At 49.9% G+C, this 18198-nt stretch overlaps 1 protein-coding gene across 1 annotated transcript in view; it reads right to left on the bottom strand.

Moving 5' to 3' along the window:
• The window catches only part of Plcg2 (phospholipase C gamma 2), a 121722-nt gene that overhangs the window by 62866 nt on the left and 40658 nt on the right, over window positions 1-18198 (bottom strand). Inside the window, exons 3-5 of the mRNA XM_041650097.1 lie at window positions 6925-7074; window positions 5144-5237; window positions 4197-4244 (exon numbers count right to left, since the gene is read on the bottom strand). Coding sequence (XP_041506031.1) covers window positions 4197-4244; window positions 5144-5237; window positions 6925-7074 — 292 coding nt within the window. The remainder of the gene's footprint in view (window positions 1-4196; window positions 4245-5143; window positions 5238-6924; window positions 7075-18198) is intronic.

Here is an 18198-nt window from a genome sequence, read left to right on the forward strand (position 1 = left end):
GCATCCACTGTGTAGCTGAAGGGGTCTGCTTCCTGAGGCCGTTTGGGGATCCAAAGTCACTTCCCAAGGATATGTCAGAATGAAAATTCTTTGGGTCTGTACCCCCCACATCCACAACTCCATAGAGGAGGCAGGGGGCTAGTTCACCATGCCCTTAAGGGACTGAGAATTCCCCTTCCTTGAGGACTTACTTCTCAGCCCTGGACTACCTAGTGAAACCCTGTGTCAAAAGGAGGCGCTGGAACTGGAGAATTTACACTAGCTGCTCTTCGAGAGGACCTGGGTTCCGTTCCCTGCACCCACATGGCAGTTCACAACCATCTGTAACTCCAGTCCCAGTGGACCCTACCTCGACTGCTTGGGCACCAAATAGACACACAGTGCACACAATGCATACCTGCAAACAAAACACTCATACACATAAAATAATAAACCTCTTTTTCTAAAAAAAAAAAAAATCCCATACCCAAAACACTGGCCAGGGCAACGGAATTGACACAGGTGTGGTCTCCCCGCTATTAACCACACGAAACCTATTTGCATTCAGGAGCTAAGCAAGCTCTGAGCTCTCCGTCTCCCCACCTGCAGTGCTCTGCCTCCCGAATCCCTGCAGACCCAACAGTCTTCCCTCAATCCCAACAGAGCTGAAGAAGGAAGTCTGTTCTGCTTATGCAAATTCAGTGGTATCGGGGGGAGGGGGCGGCAAAGATGGAGGGAAAGAGAGCATTGGCAAGGATGAGGAAGAGACAGACCTATGTGAGGGTGTATGAGGGACTGTGTGAGGACACCACCATCATGGAAAATGACTCAGGAAGGAGTTTCTCAGAATGTTAACCAGGCTTCACTTCTCCAGCAGGAAGAGCGGGTACCCCAGCAGGTGTTCCCCATGTGTGCACCATGAGTCACTACGGCAGAAGAAGCCCAAGAGTGAACAAGCTTCGGGATAGTATTCAGTCTCAAAAAAAGAAAGCAATTCTGCTCCTCCAGAGACTGAGGCAGGAGGATCACAAGTTCAAGACTTGCTGCCTGGACAACCATGCGAGACCTCGTCTCAAAGAAAAAGTAAGAAGGCCGCAGATATAGGGGTACAGCTCAACAGGAGAGGGCTTTGCCCACAGGGTGGATAAACCCTGAAGACCTTATTCTAAGTGAACTCAAATCAGCAAGAGCGCGAGGGGCAATGGATTACAACTGCATTTATAGGAGGCACCGAATCGTACAAAGCAATGACTCCCAGGAGTCCGGGAGGGAGGGGCTGGGGAGTAGGAGTTTAAGGAGAACTGTGACAATGAGATGGAACTCACAGTCAGCGCTGAAGATGCAACGTGGCAACAGTTGCACAACACAATTAACCCCATAGAACTGTGCACTTAAACCCCACTTAAAAGGTAAGCATGCATAATGTGGCTACAAACAGGCCATTATCCTCAACACACTGGGCTGCCTTAGGCAAGTGACTTGACATCTCTGGGCCTCTGTGTCTTCAATGTAAGATGGGGGCCTAGCTCAAGAATAGGCTGGGAGCATTTGCTTCACGCGGTGGCTGTTGGCGAGCGAGTTCTCCCCGAAAGCCAGCTGCTACCTTTTTGCTCTGGGAGAAACTGAGAAGCTGGACAGGGCTTGGGCCAAGGAAAACACCTGGAGTTCGAGCTAGGCCAGTCCATTCTTGCCCTTGGCAGCTCCTGGGTTTTCAGCCGGGAAACCAGGCTTAGTCAGCGACTGTAGGCGACAGGAAAGGGAGGGAAACTGGCCAGACTGCCCTTTCTGCTCTTCCTGAAGCGCTTGGGTCAACGTTCCTTTTGAAATATCCCTGGAGCCTCCTGGAGAGGGTGGGGCTTTCCAATTCTCAGTGTTGACAAGCAGAAGGGACTGCTGGAATGGAGCTGGGGGAGAAAACGGGGGAGGCACAGACAGGGACCTCTGCCAGAAACAGGTCCCCTCTTGGCTGATGGGAAGATGGGATTCTAGACAGGATTTGGAGAATCCATCCTTCGCAAGAGACAGGTGTCCATCTCCGCCCCCAAAGAAGAGACAGAAGGAGACAACTCCATCACCATGGAGACAGTGGTGTTCAGAGCAGCACAGTCTCAGAGAAGACAGCATCCTAAGGCCTCAGTATGGAATAGTTCATAGCACCCGCTAGATCCACGCTGGGACCACCAGAGGGCAGTCAGGTGCGGGTAGACATGGTGATGGTGGATGGGAGGAAGATGCAGAAGAAAGAACACATGGGCATCGGGGTTACAGGTCACAGATGCCCCAGCTGGGTACACTAAACAAGAGAGAGAAGAGGACAGGAGATAATGGCGATGCCCAATGAGAGCAAGTCACCTTCACGACACAGGGACAAAACGGGAGAGCTGGTGTCCTTTAAGTTCTGCCTCAAATACGAAACCAAAAATAAAAGAGAAAGAACTTGTTTGTTTGAAGCAGGGCCTCACGTGACCCAAGCTGGCTTCACACTTTACGCAGCAGGTGATGACCGTGACCTTCTGACCCTCCTGCTTTATTCGGTCCCCTGAGCACTAGAATGACAGGCACTATACACTTTTCACGTCCACTCACGTTGGGATGGAAGCCGGGGTTGCATGCACGCTAGGCAAGCACTATACCAACTAAGCCACATTTCAGTATGAAAATAAGCTTTTTTAAATTTAAAACAAAAGATCAAATGTGAGACAAAATGAGACAAGGATTATAGAGTTAACACTGTCTGGCTACTATGTTCTCCACAGCTCTGTGAAAGGTGGTTTTGGGTTGTGTTTTGTTTTACTGCTTTGTTTTGAGGGTTCGGTTATTTTATTTTATGTGTGCGAGTGTTCTGCCTCTGTGTATGTATGTGTACTACATGTGTGCCTGGTGCCTAGGAAGGTCAGAAGATGGTGTTGAATGCCTTAGAACTACAGTTATGAATGGCCATGAGGCACCATGTTGTGCTGAGAAGCAAACCCAGGTCCTCTGCAAGAGCGAAGATTGATCTTTACTGTTGAGCCATCTCTCCAGCCCCTGAGTGGCTTTTATCGCTTCATCGTTAATCAGAACCAGGAAATAAACAGATGGTCAGTCACCAGCACAGAAAGAAATGCAAATGTATGCAAAAGATCCCGTGGCTATCCATCCTTCAGGCTAACAAAGAACAAAGACAGAGCAGAGGAGGGAGTGGAGCAAAGGAACCACACTGGACCACAGCTGGAACTCTACCCACAGTTTTCCTAGCAGCATCTTTCCTGGAATTCACACAAAATCAGGAGCTACTATACATCCGCCAATAGGCAAACAGTTCCTAGGTTAGCACTGCCTTCACCTAAGGAAAAACCCAAGCTGAAATCTGTTTTAAAAATCCAGACCTGGAGGTATAAGTTTCTCAGACCAGCTACTCAGGGCACTGAGGTAGGAAGACTGAAAGTTCAAAGCCAGCCAGGGATACAGAGTTAGAGGCCAGCCTGGACAATATAGTAAGATTCTGTCTCAAAAGAAAAAGGAAGAAGAAGGCTGCTAGAGACATTGCCTCGTGGTAGAGTGCCTGCCTAGAATCCGTCAGTGAGGAGCTGGGGTCATGGCTCAGAGGTAGAGTGACAGCCTGGCATGCAGTAGGCCTTAGGTTCAATACCAGGTACAGAAGGAGAGGGCAAAGGGAGGGAACGGGGAAAGGTAGAGACAGAAAATTGGAGGGAGGGAGAAAAGGTGGGAGGGGGAGGGGAGGGAGGAGAGGGAGGGAGGGAGGGAGGGAAGGAGAAAGCAGGAGAGGGAGGAAGGGAAGAAGGAAGAAAGGGAGACAGTAAGGGAGGGAAGGAGAGGGAAGGAAGAGGACGAGAAGAAGAGAGAGAGGGAAGGGAGAGAAGAAATGAAACCAGTCTCTGACACAGAGCCCTGTGTGCTGACATGGTTCTATCTGCCTGGGTCTGTGAGACGCACTGAAGGGCATGTCATAACATCTTTTCCCTCATCCTAGCCCAGCATCACTGAACAAAGCTCGCTACCCTAGGACCGGTCTCTCCCAGGCACACGATGTTTCCTGGGTTCCAGTCTTCACCTCTGCAGCTGGACTGGGGCTCTCCATCACGCAGACAAGTCATTCACCATGGATCCCAGAATCTGAGACCCTTTCCACCACAGGACATGTACCATACGTGCTCCCCTAAAACAAGCAAGTATCAGAGTTCAAAGAAAACTGCCGAACTGTTAATCGTCCTTACCTGTTTCTTCTGGTTTGATCTACTGAATAAATCTGCTTTCTCAGCCAACTGCGAAGAGATTTGGGGTCAAAAGGAGAAAAACATCAGAAAACACAGCAAGTCCAAAGAGCGCCAAAGAACAGAGTGACCAAAATGAGAAGAGGGTCCCAACCCCATCCACAGGGCAGTTTGGGAGTCTATTGCTTGAGACCCCTCTCTGAAACCAAGGGCCCATTTACACATGAGATAAAGTGGGGTCTCCATACAGAACAATTCCCTGCCACTAATTCCAAAACAGCTGAGAAGAAAAGCAAAGGAGAAAGTGACCCAGCCCAGAATCCTGTGCACACATGTCACACTGAACTTGCCACCATGGGATGGCTGTCCCCAGACTCAGCTTCGGTCCACTTCATCCATCATTAAATCCTTGCAGGAGAAAGACCTACCCTTCACACATAAATGTATGCACAGACCCACACACAGATGCCTACATACCTGTATACATGAGCACACATGTATATGTATCTCTGCATTGTATGTGAATATGTGTATATGTATAAACGCATACACTGTGAACACATGTACAGATATACAAATATATATGCATATGCAAATATGGTCACACATACACACACACGCACATAATAGGCATACAGAAACACAGACATGAACAGATATTTAAATGCATGCAGATATACACAGAAAGATTCATACGCACATGCACAAGTACATACACCAATGGGTGTTTCCACTCGACTGAGGTACCCTGCTCACACCAAAGGCCAGGGCTAAACACTAGGGGGAGAGAGACTCTCATCTGGAACATTGGAGAGTCCTCAGCCACTAACCAGTACTGCCATACAGGTGTGATGAGCGTGAAGCCCAAACGTCTGTCACATTTGCTCCCTTTGGTCTACATTCCCAAAGGCCCCAGAAGAAAGGAGGAAGAGAACAAGGAAGGTGTGTACCTCTCAATCATGGTGGGAGTAGATGCACTCATCGCTTCCTGATGAAGGATCTTCAAGCCAGAGAGCCACTTCATCGCATCCTCCTTTGAGTCGGCTGTAGACAGAATGGGAGAGAGAGGACTGTAGTGACATATCATTTGTAGTTTAATAAAGAGAGCTTGCCTGAAGATCAGAAAAGTAAAACAGCCACACTGGCCAGACTTACAGACCAGGCAGCAAGGACACACACCTTTCAGTAGCCATAATGACACACACACTTAATCCCAAGTATCTTGCCATAGAAACTGGGCAGTAACAGTGCACGCCTTTAATTCCAGAACTAGAGAGGATTTTAAGACGGGAGGAGGCAGCTCTCAGGGTCAGTCTCATTCAGAGGTTTCCTGGAGAAAGGATCACCATTTTCAGACTGAGGTAGAGGTAAGAACCAGTGGCTGGCTGTTTTGCTTTTCTGACCTTCAGGTTGAACCCCAATATCTGTCTCTGAGTTTTTCTTAGTCATGCTTGAGAGAGTGTGTGAACCCCTGGGTGACTTCTGTTTCCATAGAGGCTGGAACCTGGGACCTTGTGAATGGAATCTCTACCACTGAGCTATGACCCCAGCTCACTCTTCAGCTTTGTGATGGACACACCACAAGGATGGCCAGAAATCTCATCTCCACATATGTGAGTCTGTATGTTCTCAAACATGTGTTATATGTACATATTGCTGTGTGCACATTGTGTTACATCATGTATACAAGCATTGTGTAGTATGTGTATGTATGTGAATGCACTGCATGTATGTGTGTGTTGTGTGTGTATTTCCATATGTGTTATGTGCATACATCAAAGTGTGTGCTTTACACATCTGTGGTATGAACATGCATGTATATGTGTTTATATGCTATATGGAATAAGGTATATGTGGTGTGTACATGCATGTGTGTGTTGTGTGTGTGTCATGTGCATGTGTTGTGTACATATTTGCTGTATTCACAAGTATGTGCTGTAAACATGTGTATGTGTTGTGTTCATGCATACATGCACATATACATGTGTATGCATACATATCTGTGCAATGCACATGCATGTATGTATGCTAAGCTTGTTTATGCATATGTGTAGTTTTGTGTTCTGTGTGTATAAGTATGCTGTGTGCATGCATGTGTGTACCATGTGCCTGAATGTATATGCATGCTTTGTACATGTCTGCACATGCATGTATGTGTGTACTATGTGTATGCATGTTCTGTATGTATGCATGCATGCATGCATACTCTATTCTATACAGGCATGTGTAAGTGCTGCATAAATGTGTGTGCTTTGTGCATGCATCCGTGTGTGCTGTGTACATGTGTGCATATGCATATATATATATGTTCTCTGTGCCTGCATATGCACCGAAGGTCTCAGGACAGTCCATCCAGATCAGTCTTTGCTGTGCAGCAGCTGCTACAGGAAAGCAAGTGACATTTTTGTCCAGCAGAGCCTAGCCTGCAGTGACCACACTAACCACCTTATTCAACCTCAGCTTGAGCCAGGCCGACACACAGCATACTTCTCACAACGTCCCAAGCAGAAAGCCACGTCATTCCCCCCAGTTCACAGCCAAGCTAACTGCTGCTCGGAAAGGTTAAATGCTGTGCCCAAGACACAGCTAGAAATCAGCAGGGCTGGGGCTCAAGACGAAGTGTCGAGAACACGTACTAGCGGGCATACAGATACAAGTATCCTCTCCCAGAGATCTCTCAGAAGGAAAAGGAGGCCCAGGGAGGGAGCTGGGCAGACAAATCTGCACCCACTTGCCAAACTGAGCGTGCTGAGGACGAACTGGGTGCCGTAGAAGATGGTGAAACAGCACTCTCCCTTGTGGCGGGAGACCGAGGCCTTGGCTCGCTCAAAATCCTTGGAGTTCTTCCCTGGACGGATTTCCTTTATCTCCATGATGTCCACTGCAAGGAAGCAAACACAAGCCCATCAGGATCGCCAGATCACAGCAATTGATCAGCTGGACACCTGTGTTGGTTTTATTGTGGGGGGGGAAGGGGATGGAGGGTTGTAAGCTAGAAACCAGTTCCCCATCCATCACACTCTTAGGGATACTGGGATGACAAGAGACTTCAAGCCCTGACCAAGTCCAGCACCCAGAGGTTGGAAGTCACCTCCCAGGCCTCAGTGATGGCTATACATCGCAAAACTCTTCACATCCATGGTTGATTCTTCCCAGGCCTATGGATGATCAGCAGATGAAGTCTGTGAGTAGCTGAGGGGTTTCTCCTGCCTGTTCACCCCCTTTCAGCGACCCAGAACCCCCAGGAAGATAGAAGACCCCCCCCATCAACTGTGGGGTGTGCTGTTAAGACACGCCCATCTACCAAGCTAAGAAACTGCTATGACATCTTTAGTGCCATGCCCAGCAGGAACCCTACAGCAGGCAGGCACATCTCACAGAGTGACCCTGCCACCTCAGGCCACCTCAGGCACAGAACAACACAGAAACCGATTTGACCCAAGACTGGGATAAGAGCCCAGGGTCGGGGAGACAGACTGCACATTCCTGGGGCCATCCAATTCACAAGACATGACACAGCTGACAGATGACACCCAGGCTGAGATACCCTGAGCCAGCCTGAGATTGTCACACGACCTCCCCATCAGAGCAGTGGCTTCAGGCAGTGATGTCACTTTGCCAGCCTCTGTTTCTGTCAAGCACAGGCACGACAACATTACTCGGACACAGGACTTCACTGAGGGTGGAATGAATGTGTGTTCCCAACTAAGACATCCCCAGCCATCGCCGGGGGGATGGGTGGGGGATTTCAGATAGGATCTCAATATGTAACCCAGACTGGTCTCAAATTCACAAACCTCCTGCCTCAGCTTCTTAAATACTGAGATTACAGGTATATGTCTATACCTAACAGCACCTAGTAAGTTTGACCAAAGTGCAGAAACTTCTATGTGTGTGTTACCTACTCATTCTTAAATCATTAAGACAATTAAGCAAGGATGGACAGGAGTCATTAAATGAATGAATGATTTTATGACTAAATAAATAAATATAATACAGTGTGGGGCCAGCAAGACGGCTCAGCAGGTAAAGGCTAACGACCCGAGCTCAATCCCAGAACCTACACAATGGCAGGAGAGAAGTGACTCCTGCGAGTTGTCCTCTGACCTCCAAACTGACACTTTTACTTTTCACTACCTGGGTATCAGCATTACCATCCATGCAAAAATGCATCCTCCAGACCTCAGACATCCAGCAGGAGGTTCAAGTGCAGGCACCAATGCAAACAGTGAGGGCTTACATCTGCAGGCAGCAAGAGAGGCACGCCCCCACCGCTCTGCTTGTTAAAGATGACCCTGTGGCAAAGCTGGTGCCCCCTCTCTGGGTCCCTTCTGACTCTTCATGCTCACATCTAATAGCCTGGCATTACACTAACAGAGCTGAAATTCAGCTGGTGTTTTGACAGACTGTCTCATTACCATCTCCATGACAACAAAAAATAGAGAAAGCACAGAAGAAAATGGTAGCTCAGAACCACTACTGTACTGTGTGTGTGTTATGTGGATATGTACATGATCATGTGTATACATGGTGGGGGGTGCCCGTGTGTGTGCACATGGTGCACATAAAGGTCAGAGGTCAACACCAGGCATCGATGCTGAGGAAACGGGTTGGGTGCTCACACTGAGTGACAGTCCTGCTCCCTTTGTATTATGAATATGATGGGATACATTGCGAAGCCCCACAAAGTTGCCATTCTTCATGTTCTCAGAAACGTAATAGATTTAGGGGATGGGGAGATGGCTCCATGGGCCATGCGCTTGTTATGCAAGCATCAGGACCTGAGTTCAGATCCCCAGCACCCACATAAAAGCTGGGTATGGCTACATGCATCTGTAACATTGGCCCTGGGGGTTAGAGACAGGCAGGTCCCTGGGGCTCGCCAGCCAACCCGTCTAGACGAAATGGGAGGCTCTGGGCTTAGTGAGAAACTCTGTCTCAAAGAGAATAAAGACGGAGAAAAAACAGAGGCAAAAAAACTGATGTTGATCTCTGGCCTCACACAGGCATGCTTGCACAGATACACATGCATGTGCACGCACAGACACACACACACACACCCCACAAAGAAATATATTCAGTCCAGCCAAGGAGAAACAGCCATATTTGCACATGTGTCTACAACAGCACAAGGAGGCACAGCAGGTGAACCCCCTCCCCGTTTCCTGACAACAGCTACCAATAATGGGAAGGCTATGGGGCAGGAGGGTCAGGGGTCACTGTCTGTGCCGGTGGGGATTTCTGCCTAGGGCACAGTTAGCAAAGCCACCACCTGCCTTTGTGAAGCAGGCTCAGGGCAGCTGAGCTCGGACTGTGTGCTCTTGTGTGGTGTGGCTCCGTGGCTGAGCTTCCTGCTTGAAGAAATGAGATAACAGCCACAAGGGAGGCCTGGTCTTTGCATGTCCCGCCCCTTCCTGGCATCCTCTCGGGTCTTCCCCAGGTCCAGATACCCTCCCAACCCTGGTTCCTGGAGTTAACCAGCCTCCCACTTCCTGCCCTCCCCACCCTTGGGTGGGGGGTCCCCACTACCACTCTTCCTCTCGGTCCCTAGCCTTATATCATCCACCTCTGACTGCCCTGGCTGAGATGTGACATTCTGTTCTCATACATCAGTCTCCTCACCAGCATGGTGGCTCATACCTATTAGCACGAGGCTCAGGAAGCTGAGACACAAGGATCAGGAGTTCAAAACCAGCCTGTGCTTCCTGAGACTCTGCCTCAAAAACCAGACAACAAAAAGCCTTCTTGTCTCTTTGCTCCTCCCATTCCTGATCTCCAGCCTCCTGGAGGGTACCCTTGGGGGTATCCTCCAAACCCTCACACCCAGAAGGTGGCCCTCTTTCCAACGCCTGACCTTAAATGGCACTGACTGCCAACAAACAGAATCTTCACAGAGTCTCAAGACACAGTCGAGGGGAAAGACAGAGGGAGAGCCAGACAGCTGCATACGCGTGCTGTGACCCTTCCTTGTCAACTTGTCATTTGCCCGCTCCCATGTGGTCCCAGCGCCACAACGAGCCAGCACAAGGGACGTCAGGATGAAGTAACGGACAAGGCTCTGCCCCGGAAGCCTGTTGGGTGTGCATGTGCTGGTCTGGCCCAAGCCTTGAAGACGGGCTCAGGCTAGGAAGAGAGGACAGAGCCCGTGAGGTAGTCCAAAGACCCCAGTTCAAACCCCAGCTCCGCTTTCCACTGTTCTGTGGGGTTGGGGACCCGGCTTAGCCATCTCCCTATCTCAGTTCTCCACAGATGGTGACTTTGTCCCACTACTCTGTGAACCAAAGGAAACAAGCCATGGCCCCAGGAGGTGTCTGTGAAAGTTTATTCAGCTACTGGGCAGACACTCTGTTCCACCTCTCAACAGCTCCCTCCACTGGCTTCACTTTGTATAAGGAGACCCAGGACAGTGACTCAGTCAGGGACCCGCTTAAAGAAACCAAAGGAGCCAGGCTGATCCACACATAGTTGTGTCTTGCCACACACTGGAGACCGATCTATCCCACAGCAGTCAGAGTAGCCTAGAGATTTGGAAGCATCCAGAAGACCTAGGCTTAAAGCCCAGCTCTTTCTCTCCTGGCTGTGTTGCCCGGGGTAGGTCACTTTCTTCTGGTTTGGCTGCACTGCTCCATGAGTAAATGCAGAGCTAGATAGAGCCTTCTGAACGAAGTCTTAGATATTAAAAATTACTTGGAAACTGGGGCTATAGCTCCAGTATACAAGCATGAGGTCTCGAGTTCAATCCCCCAGAATCTGCAGTGTAGTGATGCATGCTTATAATTCCAGCACTGAGGAGATGGAGACAGGAGACTCCGTGAGGCTCACTGGATACCCAAGGTTGTCCTCTGACCCCATATGCATAAGTACACACACACACATGCACACGCACGCTCATGCATGCACACATGCGCACACATACAATCTCAAGCACTAAGGATGGAGAGGAAAGACTGCTCTTAGTTAAAAACAGCAACACCTGTTTCAGAGACTGTGCAAGGAGCCCAGGTGAGAGATCAGCCAGGCCTCCTGGTTTTATGTAGAGATTGCTGGTAACCACGCCCACAGGAACCTCATCCACAGAGCAGTGAAGGCTTACATTTGCAGAGGTGTCAGTCCCTGGGTGAGTCCGAGGTGACAGAAGCTTCCCACACCCCACCCTCTGCCCAGCCACACCCTGTCTAGGCAGAGACAGGGACACTTTCTGATGGTGAGCCAGGGATAAGTCCGGCCATGCTGACCTCCTGTCCTTTTCTGGTTCTACCGACCCCTCCATAGCCACCTGCCTTGCTCTGCTTTCTGCCACTCGGGGAGGGCAGGCTACAGGCCACCTGGGAGCACCCAAGAGTGCTGGGGATGGAGTAGGCAAGGCAGAGACCAGGGTGCAATTCCAAGCCTGCTCTCCAGGCAGCTCACCGAGCATGAGCCCATGATCCCGGCACACTCTGGTAGGTGTCTTCCACTCCTTGTGTCTGGAGCGGACATGCAGATCGGCTGGCAGAGTGCTTGCCTGGTATGCACAGGGAGGGCCCTGGGTTCCAGGCCAGCGGAACAACTGGGCATAATGATGCACACTTGCAATCTCAGCACTCGGGTGATTAAGGCAGGAAAATCAGAAGTTCAAGATCATCCTTGGTTACAGAGTAAATCTGAGGCCAGCCTGGGCTGCACGCTACGCGGTCGCTTCCTATCCACCACCTCCCTCCTTTTTTCTTTCCAGCTCAGTTGCTTGCAAGTTCAGGGAGGAAGAGGAGTTTTCTCCTCGGGTCACTGACAGAGACATCTCAGCCCAGAGGAGAAGGAAGCCAAAGTCCCTGCACAAGACCCATCAATAGAAATAGAGGTCAGAGCAAGGTCATTTGGAGAAGGGGCTGGGTTAGGAGACTCAGAGAGCAGTCTAGGTCCAGACTGGGAGATGGTACCACAGAGATGTGATTATATCCTCTCCATTTGTGTTGTCCACACAGTAGAAGAGGTCTTTTAAAGAATCAGCCAGCATTTCAGAAGTTGAGGATATATATAGGCAAACAGTTCCTTAAGTAAACAGTTCCTTAAGTCTCTTCCTGTGGATACAAACTTCTACGCATGCCGCATGCTTTAAAACTAAATCATCACTGGGACGTGATTCCATTCCTGGTGACCATGTAAAAGCCAGGCACGGTGGTGTGGATCTGTAGCCCTGGCACTTGGCATACAGAGACGGGTGCAGCCTGCCAGCCAGTCAAGCTAAGTCAGGTGCACCAGATCCAGTAGGAGACCCAGGCTCAGAAACTAAGGTACAGGAAATGGAGACATTGCTGAGAGGTTAAGAGCATTTGTTACTCTTGTAGAGGACCGTGGTCTGGTGCCTAGCACCCAGAAGGTGGTTCCCATCTATCTATAACGCCGGTTCCCGGGGGACTCCAGTGCCCTCTACTGGCCTCCATAGGTACTACATGCACGTAGCACTTCTAAATGCAGGCAAGCAAAATACCCATATACATGTATAATAATAAATCTTTAAAAGAAAACAAGATAGAGAGTGCTATATAAAGACACCTGCCTGACATTGACCTCTGACCTACAACAGACACACACACACCTGGCTATGACACCTGCCCCTGAGTTGCTCCTCTAGGCACAGAGGATTAAGTCCTCATCCCTCCACCGGCTACTTCTCTGTTCCTGAAGCTGACTCCGCCCTCCACCCTTTAAGGACCACACTATTTCCAGCAAGGCCAGAAATAGATGCTCTTGTGGCCTCCTGATAAGGAGGATGCTGGAACCCAGAGGAAGTGCCTGTAACAGGGCCAGAGTTGGCCTGGCACTGGGTGGTCTTTGGGAAAGGGCATGGTTTCTGAAATTAGCTGGGAACACAGTCGTGATGGGCACCAGGATGGCCGGGCATGCTGAGCTATCAGACATGGGAAGCTGGGGTCCCGTCTCAAAGGCACCTACCACTGGCCTCGGTCAGCCAGTGGCCCTATGTACCACACACATACATGCACGCACATACGCACGCACACAGTCTTTGAGGCTCTGTGGTCTTTACAGGAAAAGGAAGGTTCTTAGAACACTGACCGTTATCTCTGTTTCTACCAACAGATACAGAGAACTTTCTACTGCTTTGTCTCCCATGGACAGTGTTGCTCCTCATCTTCTTTCCCAGGACCTGCCTCTTGGTGCCAGAGAAAACCAAAGAGGAGAAAGGGGAAGAACCCTCAAGTCTGGGCAACACAGCGTGTTTCTGTTACTTGTGTCCATGTGTAAGGCTACGTTATCTTCAGTGCATCACACGCGGGGAAACTAAGGCAGACAGGAAATGACCCGCTCTAGGTCACATTGATCAAGCCAGAATTTGAACCTGCGTGATCTAACTCCAAATCATATTACTTTTTTTTTTTCAGTACTAGGAGTTGAACTCAGGGCTTCACACAGGCTAGGTAGGTAAGTGCTCTACCACTGAGCCACATCCCCAGCCCCCAAGTCAGGACTCTTCCTTAACTGCTAGCCAGGGAAAGAGGGCGTTCAAAGACCCAAAATCCTCTCCCCTGAAGCTTCTCATGGCTGCTCACATCCAGAAAGTCTTAGCTCCAGAAATGAAACAAACCTGTGGTTGCTACAGACACACATACAAAGGTGCACACACACACGCATGCACTCGCGCACACATGCCAACACAAGGGAAATGGTTCAGCAGGATAGGGGTGGCTCTAGCACCTGGGGACCCAGGGTCCAGTCCCACCTCCACTTGCTCACTATGTAACTTTGAAGAAGCTGCACTAACTAACTCTCCCACATCCTGAGAGGACAGCAACTGAAAGTCCCCAGGGCATGAAAACCCCCGAATACCACAGATTCGGAGTAAAGCCGGCTCTAGCCTTGACCTTTGTGGCCCAGGAGACAAACTATAAATGGCTAATACTAACGGTTGTATTGCACTTCCCCACCAAAAAAAAAAATTTTAAATTCAAATATGTCCTAGCCCCCAGGACCTATGAATACAACTTTCTTTGGAAATAGGGCCCTTGAGGATGCAGCCAAGTTAAGACTGAAGCATGTTAAAGCAGGCAGAATGAGAATTAGTGCCTAGCACCTTTGCGAGGAGAAAGAAGACAGGTGTGGTGACACTTGCCTGTCATCCCAGCACTCAGGAGGGCTGATCAGGAAGACCAACAGCTCCAAGCCAGCTTGGGCTACAAAGTAAGCGGTAAGTTCCAAACCAGCCTAGGATATAGAGGGAGACATAGCAAGAGACCGTATATCAAAGAAGCAAGGGCTGGGGTGTAGTTCCAGAACAGAATGCTTGCCTAAATCATGCCTAAATCTAGAGCCTCAATTGCCAATATTAAAGGGACCAAAAACAAAGGGTAGGGGGGAATTTGAACCAAGTCACACACAGCTGGAAGAGGACCATCTACTGACAGAAGCAGAGATGGGAGAGAACATGTCATACCAAGATCTGCCAGCCATCGCCAGAGGAGAGCAAGGCAAGGCAAGGCTTCCCCAGGTCTTCAGGGGACCACAGCCCTGCCAGCACCTCCGGGCCAGCCACCTACCCTCAAGAGTGAGAGAATGAGCCTCCGCCATATTAAACCAGCCAGCGGCACGTGTGGACACCAACATGGTCCTACAGAATGCTCTAGATACTTCTGCCCTTGACAACTGTGACTCAGTTCTCTGGGGGTGGTGGCCTTGGCCAAAGCATCCCGCTCTGTGCTCTCAGTAGCCCTATGACAGAGTCATTAGGACACTCATTTGCAGATGTGAAAACTAAACTTCAGAGCGGGCGAGAAGTTTACCCAAGGTCACACGCTCCAAGACAGAGCCAACACCCAAAACAAGGAGGCGGCGCCATGGGGCCCCGGCTTCCTCTACCTTTCTCTGCCGAGAGAACTGCAGTGTCCTAGAGACCAGGGGAGCAAGGCACTTTCTCTCTGTGCCTGCAGGGTCAAATCCAGGCTCTAGAGAGCAAAGTAATGCAAAGACTCCATTAGAAGAATCCATCCAAGTCCTAAGCAAAGACGTCCTCCTTGCTACCCAATAGAAATCAGAGTAAACTACAACCAAATCAACCAAAGCACACCTCAGCTTACCACCTAGGAGGCTATGGGCTGACAAGGGGGCTTTAAAGGACAGCATCCTTCAAAACATACCTGTCCAATCACCTTGCAAATAATTACATGTACACCCACAGATTAGCACTGACTACTTAGGGCATTGCTTCCTTGTGTGCTGGGCAGTGGTCACTGCAAACACTCTTAGCTGGCCAAGGGACTGAGACTTAGTCGCTGTGGAGTGCCTAACCTTACATGAGACATCCACATCATTCTCTCCAAGGCTCAGGCAAGATCATGGGAGAGGGGGCAGGCAGTAAGAGCCAGAGGAGGGGGAGAAGCATTGCTGTCTTTCAGTATGAGACGGCCATTGTATAAGAGTTGTGAATCCCTATACAAGACTTGCACAAGATTGCGCCCAACATTCTATCATGGAGGGGGCGGGACTGACATTGTCACACCCCTCCCCAAGGGTTTATAGGCAGCTAATGGTTGCTGGGGAAAGAGAGACCTTTTCTTTTTTCTTTATCTTTTTCCCAAGATAGGGTTTCCACTGTGTAGTCCTGACTGTCCTGGAACTTACTCTGTAGACCAGGCTGGTCTTGAACTCATAGAGATTCACCTTCTCTGTTTCCTGAGTGCTGGATTATAAGCATGTGCCACCAAGCACAGTGGGGAGACATTTTCTTTACTGGTGTGGCTATTGGTCAGGCAGGTTCTTATGCTTCTGGGTGCAACCTCTGATCTCTATAAGTTACCCTAATTAAACTGCCTCGGTCACACACACACACAAAGACTTGAAGACAGAAGGGAGCAGGTGAGCATAGGACCAGTATGGAGGACAAGAGAAGATTTGGGAGTGAATGTGAGGGGGGGGGAACACTAAATTCATGTATGAAAATGCATAAATAATACTGGCCAATAAAAATTAAAAAATTATTTAAAAAAATAAAAAGGAAGGTTCTTGAGCCCAAGAGCTCCCCCTCCAAGAAAGACTCCCTGCCATCCTCAGACTTCACACAAGCCTGCTTACTCAAGGTTCAGGGTCCCTCAGTCCCAGGAAAAGGTCTTTCCAGAGTCCCTCCGCCACTCTGAGATGTGAAACTTTTCACTTCTTCCATTTTGCAGAAGAGGAAACTGGCTTGAGCAGGTTGGACAAGCTCTGCCTGATCCCTGCTGGTCTAGAGAGAGCTCAGCTCCTACGCCAAGACACGCACACCCACGGACGGAGGGATGGTCATTCCATCAGCAGCCTGGAGAAAGCGGAGCGCTGTCAAGGTCAAGCGCCAGCCAGAAACGTTTGACTTGGACAGAGAAAAGACAGGGCTTCCTCGAGGTAGATGCCAGCTCCAGCCTCCCCAGCCCCTTCATCTTCCCGCCAGTCCCTGAGAAGAAAGTCCCTTTATCTCGAGCCACCCGCAGAAGGTGCAGCCATGAAGTCAGGGTCACCTGGTTGGGTTTGGATGCCAAAGTAATCAAGGTGGTGGATAGACCTCCCCGTGGTGAGAGGTTCGAAGACAGGAAGAGCAGGGCCATTTCCTCAGCCTTCCTCTTTTCAAAGGGACCCCCACAAGGCCTCTCCAAACACCTTGGGGTGAGCACGTTAGACGACAGCCAGGCCCTTTCCTTAAAGCCAAGGAAATCTCTACTCTACGTGTGAGTGGGAACTCCAAAAGCCAAAGTCAGTCATCTGCTAAGTCAAGCGGGATGTCTCTCTTCCCGCTGCTTCAAAGTCTCCAGCTCACTGGGAAAGGCCACGCTAACTCAGAAACCTTAGACCGAGATACATCCACAAGATAAGGGTGCTAATGAGGTGTGGGAAGAGTGTAGAAGTCCTCATGACCCTATCCCCACCCAAGCCACTGCATATATAGCTCCTTGAGACTGAGAAACCTTGAGGGGGGCATGGATCTTACTAGTTTTATCTTTTGGAGTGGTGTGTATGTGTGCGTGTTGCATGCATTAGTTCGTGTGGGTATGTGCAAATGTGTGCTCTATGTACTACTGAGTGCAGGTGTGTACATGTGTGCGCACATGTATGTCTTGTATGCACTAGTTAGTGTGGCTGTGTGCATGTATATGTGTGTGTTTGCAGGTGCATTTGCACATATGTGGAGGCCCGAGGTTGACATCAAGTGTCTTCCTCTATTGCTCCTTTTGAAGCAGGGTCGCTCACTAACCCTGAAATTCTTCAGTTTGGCTTGGCTGGCTGGTCCGTGAACTTCAGGATCCGAGGTCTCTGCCCCTTCAGCCCTGCAGTTATAAACCACAATGGCCAGCTTTTTCAATGGGTACAGGGGACCCGAACTTAGGTTTTTGTGATTGTACGGCAGGCACTTTATCCACTGAGCCATCTCCTCAGCCCTCTCCTTTAAAAGACTGTTTTTTCCCAAAGAGCCCTTCTGGAAGCGAAGAGCCCTTGTGTTGGGAGCACTGCCTTAAGACAGAGACAAGGGAAGGAGTCAGCTCTGAAGGCAGCAGCTCGGCAAGGCAGCTCAATCAGGACCGAGTGCACCACATGCAGGCCTGGCTCTGAGAGCCGCCTCTCTGAACCTCCCCTTCCTCTCCCCAGACTTCCTCTTTCATGCTTCTTGCCACAATTTACAATAACCACTCAAGGTCCTTGGTTGACTATTGGGGCCCGGCGTCTGGCTGCACACACAAGGGACAGTCAAGTAGCCACTTCTGGCACATATCCTGTCGTCTCCAGCTGACTATCACCCACATGGACCAGGTGGCCTCTGCCTCATCCTTAGCTTTGCAGAAAGAAGTTCTTGTCAAGACAAGGCATGGGGTCAGCTTTCTATCAGACTCCCGGAAGTTTAACTAAAGTCAGGGCTAGGCCTGTAGCTTAGCTGGGAGCATGTTTGCCTAGCGTGCACAAGACCCTAGGTATGGTGCCCCGTATCTGTCATCCCGGCACTCGCGGTGGGGGGGGGGGGGGGGGGCGAAAGATCTGAAGTTCAAAATCATCC

Source organism: Microtus oregoni, unplaced genomic scaffold, assembly GCF_018167655.1.
Source record: "Microtus oregoni isolate MIOR12 unplaced genomic scaffold, Mior012 000004F_ref0000308, whole genome shotgun sequence".
NCBI classification, from domain to species: domain Eukaryota; kingdom Metazoa; phylum Chordata; class Mammalia; order Rodentia; family Cricetidae; genus Microtus; species Microtus oregoni.